This window comes from Phyllobates terribilis, unplaced genomic scaffold, assembly GCF_046119375.1.
Source record: "Phyllobates terribilis strain yellow unplaced genomic scaffold, ASM4611937v1 Scaffold_1__5_contigs__length_1240528914, whole genome shotgun sequence".
Lineage (NCBI taxonomy): Eukaryota > Metazoa > Chordata > Amphibia > Anura > Dendrobatidae > Phyllobates > Phyllobates terribilis.
The window spans coordinates 701,201,633-701,220,536 of record NW_027362761.1 but is presented as its reverse complement, the minus strand read 5'-3'; the positions used below and the strand labels follow the sequence as shown (position 1 = coordinate 701,220,536).

Here is an 18,904-nt window from a genome sequence, read left to right as displayed (position 1 = left end):
AACAATGAATAAATATGCCCCCCCTGCACAATTAATAGCCCCCCCTGCGCAATTAATAAATAGCCCCCCCCTGCGCAATTAATAAATAGTCCCCCTGCGCAATTAATAAATAGTCCCCCTGCACAATCAATAAATAGTCCCCCTGCACAATCAATAAATAGTCCCCCTGCACAATCAATAAATAGTCCCCCTGCACAATCAATAAATAGTCCCCCTGCACAATCAATAAATAGTCCCCCTGCACAATCAATAAATAGTCCCCCTGCACAATCAATAAATAGTCCCCCTGCACAATCAATAAATAGTCCCCCTGCACACTCAATAAATAGTCCCCCTGCACACTCAATAAATAGTCCCCCTGCACACTCAATAAATAGTCCCCTGCACACTCAATAAATAGTCCCCCTGCACACTCAATAAATAGTCCCCCTGCACACTCAATAAATAGTCCCCCTGCACACTCAATAAATAGTCCCCCTGCACACTCAATAAATAGTCCCCCTGCACACTCAATAAATAGTCCCCCTGCACACTCAATAAATAGTCCCCCTGCACACTCAATAAATAGTCCCCCTGCACACTCAATAAATAGTCCCCCTGCACACTCAATAAATAGTCCCCCTGCACACTCAATAAATAGTCCCCCTGCACACTCAATAAATAGTCCCCCTGCACACTCAATAAATAGTCCCCCTGCACACTCAATAAATAGTCCCCCTGCACACTCAATAAATAGTCCCCCTGCACACTCAATAAATAGTCCCCCTGCACACTCAATAAATAGTCCCCCTGCACACTCAATAAATAGTCCCCCTGCACACTCAATAAATAGTCCCCCTGCACACTCAATAAATAGTCCCCCTGCACACTCAGTAAATGTCATCCCCCACCTACCCTCTCCCAGTCTGAATCTTCAGCTCCACAGGAGCACTTACCACCATTGCTCTTCCCTCCTGTGGGCGCCAGCGAGCGACCTGATCATGCTGCTGACGTCGCTCTAAGCCGACGGTCAGAGCTTCAATTGTACATGCGTTTGCAAGACGCGATTACAGTCACTGGGAGCCTGCACGCCGCAGCTTGTCTGAGCGGACTGTCAGCTTGACGCCTGCTGAGAGAACGGCAGAATGCAGCCGCCGGGGTGGTGGGGAGGGATGGTGGGACACCCCAGACCGCCGCATTAGGTGGCCCGACTGCGCGCCCCGCCTGTCCCCCCTAGATACGCCCCTGATGGGCACTATAGTATAGCCATGAAGCACAGTGGGCAGCCAGGCGATGTGCGACTGTTGCAGTGTCACAAGCCACACAATATAACTACGGTATATGACTGGGCACACAAGGAGATGTCTAGCAGTGTAGGTCCAGCAATGGCAGCAGCAGTACAGTATAGCCGTAAATCGCAGTTTTCAGCCAGATGTGGCTGGTGTAGCTGTGCAGAAGCTGTCCGGTGGAGAATTAATATTGGGCAGGCAGGAGATATCTTGTAGTTTAGGGCCCACAACGACGCCCAAAAAAATGCAGTACAACAGTATACAGCGGGTGAAATAAGTATTGAAGTAAATATATTTCTAAAGGTGCTAATGACATGAAATTCTCACCAGATGTCTGTAACATCCCATCCAATCCACACAGGCAAAGAAAGCAAACAGATGTCCATAAATTACATTTAGTGTAATAATGATACTGGAAAAAAGGTATTGAAAAAATGAAATTTATTTAATACTTCGTATAAAGGCCTTTGACGATAGCCACTCCTGTATGGAGAAACTAGTCGCATGCATTGCTCAGGTGTGATTTTTGTCCCATTCTTCCACACAAACACCCTTCAAATCATGAAGTTTCGTTGGCTCCTTCTATGAACTCCTAGCAGATTTTTATCAAGACTGTCTTAGTACATTTGTCCATTCATCTTTCCTTCAGTTACATGAAGTTTGCCAGTGCCGTATGCCAAAAAACAGCCCCACATCATGATGTTCCCACCTCCAATCTTCACTGTTGGAATGGTATTTTTAACATGGTGTGTATATGGCATCCTAACATTTCAAGTTTGGTCTCATTTGACCATACTAAATTCTCCCAGTATTTCACAAGGTTGTCTAAATATTGTTGAGCAAACTTTAAACTCGTTTGAACATGCTATTTTGTTCCTCATTGGAGTCTTGAGTGGTGAGCGTACATGCAGGCCATGTAGGTTGAGTGCCTTACTTATAGTTTTCTTTGATACAATTGTACCTGCTGATTATATGCATTTCTGTAGCTCTCCACAGCTGGTCCTTGGCTCTTGGACAACTCTTCTGAAAATTCTTTACTCATCTGTCGTCTAAAATCTTGCTGTGAGCACCTGGTCATGGCCGGTTTATTGTTAAATCATGTTCTTTCCACTTATGGATTATGCACAGTGCTCCGTGAAACCTTCAGTAGTTTAGAAATTCTTCTGTCAGTGCCATCAGTATTTTTTGCAACAATAAAGTTGCGGCGGTCTTGAGACATCTCACTGGTTTTACACATCATGAGATGTTTCTTGTGTGGCTCCTCTGTAATGAAACGCCATCAGTTGGACCATCTGATATTTTTCATTATGTGACAGGATTGCTTTAGTTACTGATAGATTTCAGCTGGTGTCATGACTTTCCATGGGTTTTTGCACCTTTCTTACTTCATGTGTCTAATACTTTTTCCCGGTGTTATTTCTCATTATTACTAGTGTTGAGCGAGTATGTTCTGTTAACCCTTTCGCCGAGTATGCTCGGGCCGAGCTCCGAGTAGTTACAGCTGCTCGGTGATATGGTTGAATCGCTCCTGTGTGCATGATTTGTGACTGTTTGACAGCTTTATTACATGGGAGGAATGTCTATTTCTTACACATTCCTCACATGTAATAAAGCTGTCAAACAGTTGCAAATCATGCACACGGGAGCGATTCAACCATATCACCGAGCAGCTGTAAGTACTCGGAGCTCGGCCCGAGCATACTCGGCGAAAGGTTTAATAGAACATACTCGCTCATCACTAATTATTACACATAATTTCATTTATGGACATCTATGGTTTGATTTGTTTTCCTGTGTGGATTGGTTGCGTTTCCGGCAGCTTGTGAAAATTTTTAGTGTCAAGAGCACCTTTAGAAATATATTTACTTAGTAACTTGGTGACGTGTTCAATGCTTATTTCACCCGCTGTATGTGATTTGATGGGCAGGGAGTAGTGGCCAGCTGAGCAGGGGCCATCGGCACTGTTCCAGCAGATCTACATAGAAGACAGACGGCTGGCAGATGGTACGTAAAGTTATTGGCATCAGCTATAGGTAAAAATAAAAATTGGCACTAATCTATGCCTGATCTATTTTGACAAATGTATGGTTTTCCACACTTTGAGAATAACCTGGTCTGATTGGGTGTGACATAGCCACCAACTGTGCTGAATCCCCTCTTAATACTCTGGAGGCTGGACATGACCGTATGCCTATAGCAAACTGGGCTAATTCTTGGTATTGGCTGGAGAAATTAAAATGCATGTTCGACTAAAACTGGTTCTTCAAGCGGTGCGAATGTACAGCCACAGATGAACCGATTGATCCATCATATCATATACAGTAGATATAAAAAGGCCTCAACTCTTGTTAAAATGACATGCTTTTGTCTTGTAAAAAAAAAAAAAAAAAAAAAAAAAATCTGATTATCTTATCTGTGCTGAGATAATCTTATGAATGTTTCCCTGTGTAATGGCGGTGTCTGACTGTGCAGGAACATGGTCTGATCAGACCACAACTCCTGGACGGGGAGGAAGCAAAAGAGTATACAGACATTACAGCAGGGGATCACAGCTGATTCTGTCCGTGAGGTAAAACATTGCTTAAAACAGACAGGGAAATGTTTTGTCTCACAAAAAGAATCGGCTGTGATCTTGTGCTATAATGACTGTATAGTCTCCTTTGCATATTTCCCGTGCCCAGGAGCTGTGGTATGATCAGTGCATGTTCATGTTTTTATAAGATCATCTCCGCACAGGAACAGTAATATTTATCACATCCAGTTGTAGAACTTATTATTATTCCAAGATATATTGATTGGAATGTACTTTGTGGGAAAACCCCTTTTAATGGTGCTGTGTCTATTAAATATTCTTAGAATATTTGGCATGAAACCATCATCAATTCAACTTGGAATATCAGCCTAGTTTCTCACACTTGACTTTTTTGGTCCGAATGTGGAATGCGATGTCTGGACTGGCAGCAAGTATACATGCCCAAACTCACGAGCCTCATAGGCATATATAAGCGGTTGAGTTTTGGTCAGGAGACCTGCTGCCAGTCTGGACATCTCTGTCCTCACTCAGGCCATGAATGTCGGATGTGTGAAACCAGTTTAAGGGAGTAGAAATTGGTCCCATGTGTGTAAGTTTGGTACATTTTGTTGGTAAAGTTTCCAGTGGTTAAGAATTCTAGTAAAGAATTCAGATTCATGCTTTTGAGGTTTTCTTATTTCATGTTCTATTAAAATGAACTTAGTTTGTCAAGTTAAGATTGAGAATTGCAGGGATAGACCTGTTTTCAGGACTGTGGAGTCTGAGTCCATTTTGGTGGAGTCGGTATAAAATGAACAGACTCCTAAAATATATAATAAATTGGGTTCAGTAGTTCAATGCAGGATGTGCTGTAAATGTTTCCATAAGAATTTGGGAAAGTTATGAAATGTCCTATAAATGTCTGTCCTATTCCTGATCTAAGGGTCTAGACTTTTAGCTGAGATGAATCTGTGCTACAGTAAATTTATCACTTAAACATCAGCCATGTATGAGGGAGTCGGAGTCGTGGAAATTGAGGAGTCGGAGGTTAGGCTTACTGACTCCACAGACCTGCCTGTTTTTTTTACCATTTTTCTCTTTTCAGAATGTCCGGTATGATATCTGGTTCTGGCAATCCTATGGCTGGAGCAGCAGCTGCAGGAAACACCCCTCCCACTGACTTGGCCAGCCTTATACAAGCGTATGTATAGGTTTTCAAATTCCTTGTGATTGTTTTCCTTTTATTATGAAACTTTTTATGAGAGGATTTGTCTTCATCCTGTAAAAAAAAAAAAATTGCATGTAATGTCTTCCAAACACTTTCTTTTCCTCAGTCTATTTGCCTGCATTGATATCAGAATGTACTCCTCCTTTAGAATACCAATGCTGGCAGTGAAAGGGTCAGGTAAGTACCATACCTGTGTCTAACATACTCTGAGGAGAAGCTGCTGCAGGAGATTATTCTGATAATCCAAACATTCAGAGGAGGACACAGGTGCTGACCCTTTCACTTTCATCATCAGTACTTCATATCAGCATATTTTGATATCAAGGCAGCTGAAGGCAGGTAAATAGGGACTTTGGAGACTCATGTGTTTTTTTTTTTTTGTTTTTTTTTTTCCCCTAATATGGTGATTTGCAAAGTCTCATAGCGTGATAGACAAACTTTATAAAAAAGTATTTATTTTTTTTTTTTATAAATTTTGTCTATCTGCTTCTAGACCGTCCATAGACGTTAAGCTTCTTAGTGGTCTGGCTCGAACTGTGCAGGGGCAGTCTAAATAGTAGCACCGCTGCACATGATCATGTAGCTGTGGAAGTGGGGATCCAGCTGTCGGAGACAGTTGGAGTTACCATAGAGAAGGCAAAGATGGTTTATTATATGTGCCTTCCCCATTGCTGTATACACAATGCTAAATAAGTGCTGTATACACACTGATGGCTTTCACACGTCCGTGTTTCCAGTACCTGTGGTGACAGTTTCCACACGAACTTGAGACACTGACACACGCAGACCCATTCAAATCTATGGGTCTTCACACATGTCAGTGTGTTTCAACAGACCGTGTGTCCGTGTGCTCCACACGCTGACATGTCCATTTATTTTGCAGATGCACGGTGCGCAAAATGTCCCACACGGATGACATCCGTGTGTCATCCATGTGACACATACCGGCGCCTGGGAATCAGCACTACAGTTAGCACTGTTCCCAAGCTCCGGGGGCTGAACACTGCCCTCATCATTGTCCCCTGCCGGCGCTGCGATCAGGTAGTAGTAGTCTGCTCCCACAGTGTTCCTGTGTAAAAATAAGAATAAAATCCATATACTCCTCCGGAGATGTCCTCTGCTGTAATCCTCTGACTGCTGATGCCAGGGAGAATGAGCTTCTCCGGAGCTGCACTCAGTGAGTGACGGGACACCGCTCCAGAGCTGCTCGCTGGAGCTGCTCATTCTCCCCGGCGTCAGCCGTCAGAGGATTACAGCGGGGGACATCTCCGGACAGGTGAGTATATAATATGTAAAATATATAACTTTATATTTTTATATATAAATAATGAACTGTCTGAACACAAACACACACACATTTTATGACCATACACAATGTGTAAAATAAATAAAAACAGAAAAATTAAAAAAAAAACTGCTCAATCTGAATCGCTCTTACTAGGCCTGCCCTCGTAATTAAAGTGTTGATATATAAAAATAACTTAGAGTGGAGAACACACTTTTAAATGTATTTTAGTAATCCTGTGTGGTCATAAAAAAAAAAAAAAAAAAGAAAGAAAAACAGACACTTATTCCTTTTTTTCCCACTGATATCGCCCAATATCAGCAAAAAAAAAAAAAAGACAATGGCCTAAAAAAGGAGCCCCATGTATCACGACAAAAAAATATGCAAAAATTACTTAAACCGAGTGAGAATTTTTTTTATGGTGTTATGAACCACATCTACTAAAAAACTTTAAAATATGCCTGGTTCGGAACTGGTTAATTATGTCTGTTAATTTATATAGTACTGACATGTTTCCACTCCGCTATTCCTATCAGTGGGGAGTAGGTTTCCTTTAGGTTCCAATTGAACAACCTTATTAAAGTGAACTGACAGTGAATACCTGCTGCCCAATTGGTTGGCAACATGTATCCAGCGCTGGCTATATGAACTCAGCCAGGTATGTTTGACTCTGAAACACTGCGACTAGTGACGAGCGAGCATGTTCTGTTAACCCTTTCGGCGAGCGTGCTCGGGTGTTATGTTTGAGTCACTCCTGCGCATGATTTGAGACTGTTTGACAGCTTTGATACATGTGAGGAATGCCTAAGAAACAGGCATTCCTCACATGTGTTAAAGCTGTTAAACAGTCGCAAATCATATGCACGGAGTGACTCAAGCATAACACCCGAGCACGCCAAAGATACTCGGAAAACACCCGAGCATGCTTGTAAATCTTGAGTAAGGAGCATGCTCGCGCATCACTAGCCACGACTATTCAGGAAAAAAACACTTTTTTTTTTTTCTTTTTAAACTCAATTTATTGAAAGTTATACAACATAACAAGGTGATATCATAGAACAAGCAGCATTTCTCATTGTTCATGGTTTGGCAAAGTTAGCCTTACCCCTAACATACCATGGGAGTAATGTGAGTCAAGGGGGAATCACACCAATGCTTCCATACCTTATAAAAGTTTTGAGGACAGGGTCTATTTTTACATACCACCCACTCATAGCAAACTGCAGTATTTTCCATATTGATCCAGTGGGAAATTTGCGGAAGTCTTCTATCCATCTCATAGAGATAGCCTTGCTAGCCAAAAACAGTTTCTCTGAGAAGAGTATGGGGGTAGTTAGGCTAGGTCTTCTTATCAAGGATTCCTAATAAACACACCTTAAGGCAGAGAGGTACAGAGGATTGTATGATCTCGATGAGGATAGCTATGACCTCTTTCCAAAAGTCTGAAATAGAGGGGCAATACCACATCAGATGTGTAAAATATGCTGCCTCTTCTCTACACCTATGGCAATCTGCAGTGGTGGATCTACCCATTTTATATAACCTGCTAGTTGTCAGGTAGCATGGATAGACTATATACATTTTTGATTTGCTCGTTATTAATTGCTGGTGAAACATATTGCAAGGAGGTCAAGGCCTCATCCCAATCCTCCTCTATTAGGGAGGGTATTATTGTCCTTCATCTGGCCTCAAGCAACCATGGTAGTGAGGAGCATTTCCTGCTTAATAACTGGGTATATAGAAAGGAGATCAATCCCTTGGGTCACTGGCTCCTTAGAATCCCAGTAAAGAGTTATGAGGAAATGAGAGAATTTGTAATGTCTGGGAACTGAGTATTTAGTGCATATTGGGCAAATAAGTATCTGCTATCCAGTGTTGTAGAAAGCAGAGTTGGCCAGCTAATTAATATAAAAAGCCCAGGAGTAAACCACCTGCCTCCTCCTAGTTTTCTGAAGAGTGGTCAGTTTCAGTTCGTGTGTTTGAGCCCCATTTGAAGGATGCTAAATGGGACTTCATCAAAGCAAACACCTTTTTGTTTGACTATGTATTCTAAATTTCCCAGAATATATAGGAATTTAGGGAGGGTTATAATTTTAATAGAAAAGGGCCAGCTCACCCACACTCCTAGGTGTCCAGAGGCACAGAACACAATGGCATTGATTCTACCAGCTACTGACAAAGGGAGGGCACCCCATATTCTTATTTTCTGCCTCAGGTATGACAAAATAAGGGATATATTTTAATCATTAGATGGTGGCCCGATTCTAACGCATCGGGTATTCTAGAACATGTATGCGGCCGACCAGGCGCAATCAGCAGAGCGGTGTTTAAACTTGGCGCCAATCTCGCTGATTGGTCGCGGCCGGCGACCAATCAGCGAACCGTATTAGTGAGGACCGGGCAGCGGCGCTGCTGTGCGGGTACTTCCGCTGCAAGCAGCCGGGAGATGGGCGGCTGCTCGCAGCCGAAGTATCCCAACCGGCGGCGCTGGTTCCCGGTCTTCCCTTCACACTTGCTGTCGGGAAATCAGCAGCCCAAGCCGCTGATCTCCCGACGGTAGCCGCATGGGGGTCATCGGCGCCGCAGGTCGGGGTACTTATGCTGCTAGCAGCCGGGAGATGAGCGGCTAGCGCCACTTATCTCCCGACTGCATCGCCGCTGACCTCTGTGCAGAGCGGTGTTTAAACTTGGCGCCTATCTCGCTGATTGGTCGTGGCCGCCGGCTGCGACCAATCAGCGAATCGTATTACTGAGGACCGGGCAGTGGCGCTGCTGTGCGGGTACTTCCGCTGCGAAGAGCCGGGAGATGGTTGGCTGCTCGCAGCTGAAGTTTCCCGACCGGCGGCGCTGGTCCCCGGTCCTCCCTTCACATTTGCCGTCGGGAGATCAGCGGGCCAAGCCGCTGATCTCCCGACGGTAGCCGCATGGAGGTCAGCGGCACCATCCGTCGGGGTACTTGTGCTGCCAACCGCCGGGAGATGAGCGGCTAGCGCCGCTCATCTCCCGGCTTCATCGCCGCTGACCTCCGTCCTGCAGATGAGCCGCTAACGGCTGCTATCTTTTTCTGAAATCCCGCGTCGCTGATTGGCCGCGGCCGAACCAATCAGCGACGCAGGATTTCCTGGACAGACAGACAGACGATTATATATATTAGATGGATTTGTGTATGATTCATTGCTATATGTATACCTAGATATTTAAAGTAGGATACTATTTGTAGCATGCAGAATTCTTCCCCTACTTTCCATCCCATAGTGTTTAGAGGTAACAACATGGATTTCTGCCAGTTTATTTTTAGAGCAGAAAACTGTCTGAATTCATCAATCAGATCCATTACCAAAGTCAGTGTAACTCTTGGACTAGCCATAAACAGGATTAAATCATCTGCATATAACCTCAAGCAGTCTTCAGGGGAACCCACTTTAATTCCTTGATACACCATGCAGCTTGACGGATCCCGACAGCTAGTGGTTCCATGGCAATAGCATACAAATGAGGTGACAGAGGGCACTCCTTTATGGTCCCTCTCCCCAAGGGAATCAACAAGGATATACAACCATTAATCAGGATGTTGACTTTTGGAGATCAATACAATCCATCTTCTGAAGCCTGGTCTAAAACCAAATCACTGAAGAACCTTCTCAGGGTAGACCCACTCGACCGAATAAAATGCCTTAGCAGCATCCAGAGATACCAAGGCCCAATCTTCCTGTCATTTCCAACCCAACTTTGCAATTACCTGCGCTCTCCTTATGTTATCCGATGTTGATCGACCTGGAATAAATTCACACTGGTCTGGGTGAATTATTTTGGGAATTACTTTGTCTATTCACATTTTGGGCAATATTTTCTAATCTAAATTTATTAAGGATATGAGTCTATAAGATGCACGATGTTTGTGAGGCTTATCCGGTTTTAGTATTACCAGGATATTGGCATCATAGAAAGATTCGGGTAGAAAGCATTGTTCCAGTGAGGAATTACATAGTTTAAGAAGATGAGGGGCCAGTTGGTCTAAATATCTTAGACTTCCAGAGGGAGTCCATCTATCTACCCACAGAGACTTCCCCCTTGCCATGTTTCTGGCTGCTTCCATTATCTTATTCAGTGATGGGGGTCTCTAAGACCACAGGACTCTCCAAGGATTGTGAGATTTATACCATATAGATATTCTTGTAGAGTCTCCTCCAGGTAATTAGCCCAATTAAAGTTCAGGTCCTAGTTGAAGTAAAAAAACAAAGACAGAATCTCCCGAGAATTGCACATGCCCCAAGATCATTAACCAAAAGGACTGGAGGAGAGGCAGTATTACGGTTAACTATAGGGGCTAGCAGACGCCAAGTCTGATTGCAAAGCTCAAAAAAGGACTGTCTGATAAAGAATAATGTCTATCTGCTTTGTCTTTTAATAGTTGCAGATATTGTCTACCAGTCTGAATCCAGCTGAGTTTATTTTTGTCAGAGGGGTCAGCCATAAAATCGGCCTCAAGTGACCTACATTGTGCAGCTAACTATTCCTCCTTCCGAGAGGAGGATTTTTTTAATATAGGAGATCTCATATAGGCTTTGAAAGCCTCCCAGGTCACTGTAATTGCTCCCTCCCCTGTATGGGTTTCCCAGAACACTTGAATTTAGTCAATTACTTTTATAATTTTTCCGAAGTAGGGACAACCAAAAGGGATGTATCCTATATTTATTACACATCTCAGATAAGGGAGAGGTCCGCTCCAGTAATAATGGGGAATTATCTGAAATGCCCCAAGTAGATATTCTAGGTGTGACACACTTCCTAACAGTCAATTATGGACAAACAGTTTCCAAGGTGAGTATGACAAGAGAAAACTCTAGAATCACTATTACTCACCCTCCAGAGGCCCAGCCACCCCAAATCGCCCATAAACGTGGGAGGCCCCTGAGCACCATCTCACTTAATGTTAATCAAGTATTTATCTTCTTGAGGCTTGAGGATCTATTAACAAATTAAATTCCCCTAAACAGAACTTTGAAGCAGAGGGATATGTCACTGTGAATATAGCAACCTCTTTTAAGACTTCTAGATTAGCAAGAGGGGGATTGCATATAGCTAGGATAACAAGGGCCATAAAAAATATAGCACCTTTTGGTGTCAGACCATGAATTTACAGTACAGACCAAAAGTTTGGACACACCTTCTCATTTAAAGATTTTTCTGTATTTTCATGACTTTGAAAATTGTACATTCACACTGAAGGTATCAAAACTATGAATTAGCACATGTGGAATTATATACTTAACAAAAAAGTGTGAAACAACTGAAAATATGTCTTATATTCTAGGTTCTTCAAAGTAGCCACCTTTTGCTTTGATGACTGCTTTGCACACTCTTGGCATTCTCTTGATGAGCTTCAAGAGGTAGTCACTGGAAATGGTCTTCCAACAATCTTGAAGGAGTTCCCAGAGATGCTTAGCACTTGTTGGCCCTTTTGCCTTCACTCTGCGGTCCAGCTCACCCCAAACCATCTCGATAGGGTTCAGGTCTGGTGACTGTGGAGGCCAGGTCATCTGGCGTAGCATCCCATCACTCTCCTTCTTGGTCAAATAGCCCTTACACAGCCTGAAGGTGTGTTTGGGGTCATTATCCTGTTGAAAAATAAATGATGGTCCAACTAAGCGCAAACCGGATGGAATAGCATGCAGCTGCAAGATGCTATGGTAGCCATGCTGGTTCAGTATGCCTTCAATTTTGAATAAATCCCCAACAGTGTCACCAGCAAAGCACCCCCACACCATCAAACCTCCTCCTCCATGCTTCACGGTGGGAACCAGGCATGTAGAGTCCATCCGTTCACCTTTTCTGCGTCGCACAAAGACATGGTGGTTGGAACCAAAGATCTCAAATTTGGACTCATCAGACCAAAGCACAGATTTCCACTGGTCTAATGTCCATTCCTCGTGTTCTTTAGCCCAAACAAGTCTCTTCTGCTTGTTGCCTGTCCTTAGCAGTGGTTTCCTAGCAGCTATTTTACCATGAAGGCCTGCTGCACAAAGTCTCCTCTTAACAGTTGTTGTAGAGATGTCTTCTGCTAGAACTCTGTGTGGCATTGACCTGGTCTCTAATCTGAGCTGCTGTTAACCTGTGATTTCTGAGGCTGGTGACTCGGATAAACTTATCCTCCGAAGCAGAGGTGACTCTTGGTCTTCCTTTCCTGGGGCGGTCCTCATGTGAGCCAGTTTCTTTGTAGCGCTTGATGGTTTTTGCAACTGCACTTGGGGACACTTTCAAAGTTTGCCCAATTTTTCGCACTGACTGACCTTCATTTCTTAAAGTAATGATGGCCACTCGTTTTTCTTTACTTAGCTGCTTTTTTCTTGCCATAATACAAATTCTAACAGTCTATTCAGTAGGACTATCAGTTGTGTATCCACCAGACTTCTGCACAACACAACTGATGGTCCCAACCCCATTTATAAGGCAAGAAATCCCACTTATTAAACCTGACAGGGCACACCTGTGAAATGAAAACCATTTCTGGTGACTACCTCTTGAAGCTCATCAAGAGAATGCCAGGAGTGTGCAAAGCAGTCATCAAAGCAAAAGGTGGCTACTTTGAAGAACCTAGAATATAAGACATATTTTCAGTTGTTTCACACTTTTTTGTTAAGTATATAATTCCACATGTGTTAATTCATAGTTTTGATGCCTTCAGTGTGAATGTACAATTTTCATAGTCATGAAAATGCAGAAAAATCTTAAAATGAAAAGGTGTGTCCAAACTTTTGGTCTGTGCTGTATTACCTCCCAAATAAGGGATTTCTGCACAAGCACTGAAACTCCCCTAGAGTATGATGTGTGATTGGAGTGTAAGGACCCCTGAACTCAGGGCTTCAGCAAGAGACTAATTGTGCTTGGGTTGAGGTGGGTTTTCCTGGAGGTACACCACCTGGGGGTTATATTTACAAAGGAAAGAAAAGACTTGAACCCTCTTCCTGGGTGATTCCAAGCCTCTTGTATTCCACGATAAAAAACATTTCTTAGCCGTTATTAATCAACTTAAGGGAATACAGCACGATGTGCATCCTTTTAAAGGAAGGCCAGGAACCCACATGGCCCATGTACAGAATGTTAAACCATTTCACTATAGTAATAGGCAATAATTTAAAACCTACTGCATGCAGAACAGTCATCAATGTAAAAGACAGTCGGGTTGGCACCCTTGAAATTGTTTTGGAGAATTAAGTATTTTTTCCCGAAAATTATTGCAATTACGTGTGTGTTCTTACACACAAAGGAAATAAATGTGTATATTGGAGCAACACAAAAAAAAACTGAGAAAAAAGGCCAATAGGCAGACAAAATTGCTGGCACCTTTACAAAATTGTGGGTTAACAACTTTGATTCAAGCCTCTGTTTGTTCAAACTCACCTGTGGCAAGTAACAGTTGTGGGCAATATGAAAATCACAACAGAAACAAGATAAATAGGGGAGAAGTTAACTCAATCTTTGTATTGTGTGTCTGTGTGTGCCATGGAGAACAAAGAGAAGAGAACTGTCTGAAGACTCGAAAACCAAAATTGTTCAAAAATATCAACTATCTCAAGGTTACAAGCCCATCTAAAGAGATCTTAATGTTCCTTTGTCCACAGTGCACAACATAATCAAGAAGTTAACAACCCATGGCACTGTAGCTAATTTCGCTGGACGTGGACGGCAGCGAAAAATTGATAAAGGGTTGCAACGCAGGTAGTCCGGATGGTGGCTAAGCTGGCCCAATCAAGAAATTCAAGCTGTCCTGCAGGCTAAAGGTGCATCAGTGTCAGCGCAAACTATCCATCGACATTTGAATTAAATTATATGGCAAGAGACCAAGGAGGACCCCACTGCTGACAGACACACACAATAACTAAACTGCAGTTTGCCAAAATGTACGTGGGTAAGCCAAAATCTTTCTGGGTAAGAGTCTTGTGGACAGATGAGATCAAGATAGAGCTTTTTAGTTAAGCACTTCCTACTGTTTACCGAAGATGAAATGAGGCCTACAAAGAAAAGAACACCGTACCTACAGTCAAATATGGTGGAGGTTCAAAGATGTTTTGCAGACTCTGCCACTGGATTCCTTGGATGCAAGGCATCATGAGATCTGAAGATTACCAAAGGATTTTGTGTCACTATATAGTGCACAGTGACAGAAAACTGGGTTTGCGTCCTAGGTCATGGGTCTTCCAGCAGGACAAGGACCCCAAATATACTTCAAGAAGCACCCAGAAATGGATGGAAACAAAGCACTGGAGAGTTCTGAAGTGGCCAGCAAGAAGTCCCATCTAAATCCCATAGAACACCTGTGGAGAGATCTTAAAATTGCTGTTGGTAGAAGCCACCCTTCAATTATGAGGGACATAGAGCATTTTGCAAAAGAAAAGTGGTCCAAAATTCCAATTGAGAGATATAAGAAGGTTTTTGATGACTATAGGAAGTGAGTGATTCCAGTTATTTATTCCAAAGGGTGTGCAACAAATTATTAAGTTGAGGGTGCCAACAATTTTGTCCGGCCCATTTTTGGGTTTTTGTGTGAAATGTCCAATTTGCCTTTTTATCATTCTATATTTTTTGTGGTGTTCCAATTCACACAAAGGAAATAAACGTGTATAACAAAACATGTGTAATTGCAATAATTTTCCCGGAGAAATACTTCATTTTCTGGAACAATTTCAATGTTGCCAACACTTTCGGCTGTGACTGTATAGAAAATGAAACATGTCAAGCTACCTGGAGCCATAGTACAAAGTAGTTGAACCTAAACTCACAAATTGAGTCATCAGGTAACAAAGGTTGCATCAAAGCTATCACAACACGGACAACATATCTTGCCAGAAAGTATTGGGCGTAAACTACATTCTTCTTAGAGTAAATCGGTTGGGGAGAACTTGAATCCAGGTAATCCATTGGAATTACTTTAAAAAAAAATCAACATAGAAAACAGTAGATGTACTTATCTTTGTTGGATTCTAGTGCTTCAAGTTCCGTCTCTTGGTTGGCCACTCATTAGGACGGTAAGAGTGGTAAAGAACTGGGCCCGTTCTCCATCGACCACTCGTAGCCGAGCCAGGTATAGCATGGAATATGGTATCTGGAGATCACGCAGGCGACGTTTGATGTTGATGAATGTGGCTCTCTGCTTCTGCAATTCAGTGGAAAAGTGCAGGAAGAATGAAACTATGGCATTGTCTAACCAGATTTCTTTTACGTGTAACCATGCCAAGTGCTGTCTCTCGGTCCCAGCAATTTAGGAGTCTGGCCAAGAGTGGAGCTGAGGGTTTAGTGGGCACCCTATGATCACATTCCATAACAAAGAACAAGAAAAAGAGTGCGTCAGGAAATAATTCCTTGAGCCATTTTGTCAACAAATTCATCAGGGCGCTGTGCCTCTGCTCTTTTAGGAAATCCCGTAATGCAGAGTGTTTTGTGTAGTCGATTCTCCAAGTCATCTGCCTTTTGACGCCAAAGCTCTCATCTCCGAGTGAGGTCTCCTATAGTATTAGGCATCCCTGCTGTGAGGTCATCCAGAGCCTATATCCGATCCTCCACCTACACCCTCTAGAGAAGAACATGCTTAAAAAGTGAATACGCGCACATAGGCAGAGACCTGTCAATCCAAGGCGCAGCAGGCAGGGAGAAGCCACCGACAACCTGCCTGTCCGACGCGTCTCCCATGTGGCTCTGTCTCTGGCAGTCTTTAAAACATGTTTTCCTCTGAACCACAGGGTTTCAGAGTTAAACATTAGTGATGAGCGAGTATGTTTTGTTAACCCTTTCGCTGAGTATACTCGGCCGAGCACCGAGTATTTATAGCGTTCTCGGTGATATGTTTGAATCACTCCCGTGTGCATGATTTGCGACTTTTTGACAGCTTTGATACATGTGAGGAATGTCTGCTTCTTACACATTCCTCACATGTAATAAGGCTGTTAAACCATCGCAAATTATGCACACGGGAGCGATTCAAACATAACACCGAGCAGCTATAATACTCTGTGCTCGGCCGAGCATACTCTGCTAAAGGGTTAACAAAACATACTCGCTCATCACTATTAAACATACCTGGCTTAGTTTATACAGCCAGTGCCTGATGCATGCCCATGGATTTGGCAGCATGTATCAGCTGACAGGTTCACTTTATCCAAAGTAGGGGTCCGCACCCATCTATTACATGGTTACCCATTCATTTGAATATAACCCTGGTATACAGTGTATTTGGTGCCAACAATGTCTGAATGGTTTTATATTAAGTTTATGGTTCTGATTAAGAATGTCACTTCACTTTTGCCAGATTGGCTCTAGTTTCTGAGATATTTAATAGTCAATTAACTGCAGTAGAATTCTGGCTTTAAAAAGTGTTTTATAGGATTGTAAGCCTCCAAACTGAAATACAAAATATGGGATGTTTAATTCCTAAGACACTGTTAAATGGTAAAAGGACAGACACAAAGACCAAAAGCTATTTCATTTGTTATCACACACAAGTCGCATTAGGGGAATGCAATATTTTCATAGATGAATTATTCTCAAAAACTAGAACCAATTCAGCAAAAGTAATGGATTTTTACATTCAGAACCCTCAAAACACCCTAAATCCATGCAAAATACCTTGGCACCTGAAAAGAAGAAACAATTTTGTAGACCTGTGTATGCAACGTAATTTTGCTGCAAGAGAAATCTGTAACCAGCTGTATATTTGAACAGTTGCTAGCTGGGATTTTTTTTCTGCACTAATTCATGGCGATCAGCTGAACACTAGTGGGATATTACATAATTTTAATGGCTTGTGGGAACATAATTTTATTTCTTTTTTTTTCTTTTTAGAGGACAACAGTTTGCTCAACAAATGCAGCAACAAAACCCAGAACTAATAGAACAATTGCGCAGTCAGATCAGAAGCCGAACTCCAAGTGCAAGCAATGAAGATCAGCATCAATGATCTGAACCATCTTATGAGGAGCAATTATAAATATTTCAAGAACATATGATCCAGAAGTACCAAGTGACCACACCACGGCCCGTCTTCCTTTTTTACATTTGTGCAAACAGTGGCTATTGCTGTACTTTTACTATGTACATCACCACCTTCTCCAGAAGGATCTAATAAGTATAACTTGCCACAATGTAGCACAAAGGGCTGACCTAGTATGAACATTTGGGCTGTTTGTTGCTCTTGAAGGGTAAAGTATATTGGTGTTTCCCTTCTTTCTCTGTTTATAATTTATATAAAGAGGGGTCGTGGTGTTGGTTGTTGCCACTTAACCATTTGTAATTTACTGACTGTTTGATATGACCCATATTCTGTTCCAGGAGCACAGAAATTGCTAGTAAAAAGTGAAACTTCTGGATTTGGAGTTTGTGGTTCCTAACAGAAATTGAGTTTCTGTTTGTCATCCTAGAATGATTTGCACAATACAAATGCAGAAAAATCCGGGCTTCATGGTCTTCGAACACTCTTTACTGTCTGAAGCTCTGTCTGGAATTTACAGAACTTGAAGCTTCTCGTAATTGTTTTAGTGTGGAAAATTGTAAAAAAAAAAAAAAAAAAAAAAAATTGACAGCCAAGTGGTCTCCGTGCATAATGCATTTTAATAAAGACTGAGTGAAGAATTGACATAAATCTAATGTTTTTTATCAATAACTTGTTGTAGCGGACATAGTTGAAATGTATTTTTCACAAGCTTGCATTTTACTTCCTGAGAGCAGGTAGAGTTCCACTAGCTAAACATGGCATTTGTGTCCCAGTATGTTTTCAATGTGTGATTTTATTACGTTAGTTCTAATAGTAAAAGGAAAAGGGTAATAAAGGTGTAATGTTCTAAGTGCGTGATAAATCATCTACATGTCTGTATCTGTTTGTTATGCGGGTCTCTGACAGACTTCCCTTACTACAGTATGATCATACTCCATTGTACTCCATTGTATATTAATATAGTATGATGGAGATGACTTGTAATTTGATGTAAAGGGTTTATTCTCTTTGAGCAATCCCTTGTTCTTAGGGGTCCGCTGGCAATAAGATGAAAATAGGGCAACCTGCAGCTAGACCCCTAGTAATTTGCTATAAAATGGCTGGAAAGCATTAGCTGTTCTTCACTCTGGCTAAATGATGAGGATTCTGAATTGGGTCCCCCACCACGCTCTATATACTCATAACTTTTTAACAGGACATTTGAAATTATATTTTCTAAACTAGACCGCAAGTTTTTACAGTGTAATCTGACAGCAGCATGGTGTAGAGAAAAAGATCCTTATTTCAGCAATGTATCACTTAGTTTATTGGGTACAGCAGTTGTACCTCTGTGCTACAGAGGTGAGACTGCCGAGCTGTGTATAACCCCACTCACACCACTAATAAGCAGTTTTCTGTCAATATACATTGTACACAGCTGCCAGTCAGTAACAGGGGGGTTATTGGACAAGTAGGCATGAGGACAGCTTGTCCTGTAGGAAATAGCTCCTGCTGATAAAACACTGTTTTGAAACTGCAAAACACAGCTTACTAGGTGACACATCGCTGGAATCAGGTTCTCTGCCTCTACATCACGTTGCTCTTAGATTACATAGCAAAAACCTGGTGACAGATTTCCTTTAACCCC

At 42.3% G+C, this 18,904-nt stretch overlaps 1 protein-coding gene across 4 annotated transcripts in view; it reads left to right on the top strand.

Moving 5' to 3' along the window:
• Positions 1-17,925, top strand: part of SGTA (small glutamine rich tetratricopeptide repeat co-chaperone alpha) — a 90,076-nt gene extending 72,151 nt beyond the window's left edge. For all 4 annotated transcript variants that reach the window (XM_073685669.1, XM_073685677.1, XM_073685687.1 and 1 more), the window contains exons 10-11: positions 4,886-4,981; positions 17,130-17,925. In XM_073685669.1, coding sequence (XP_073541770.1) covers positions 4,886-4,981; positions 17,130-17,244 — 211 coding nt within the window. In that variant the 3' untranslated portion in view covers positions 17,245-17,925. The remainder of the gene's footprint in view (positions 1-4,885; positions 4,982-17,129) is intronic.
• The last annotated feature ends 979 nt before the right edge of the window (positions 17,926-18,904 follow it).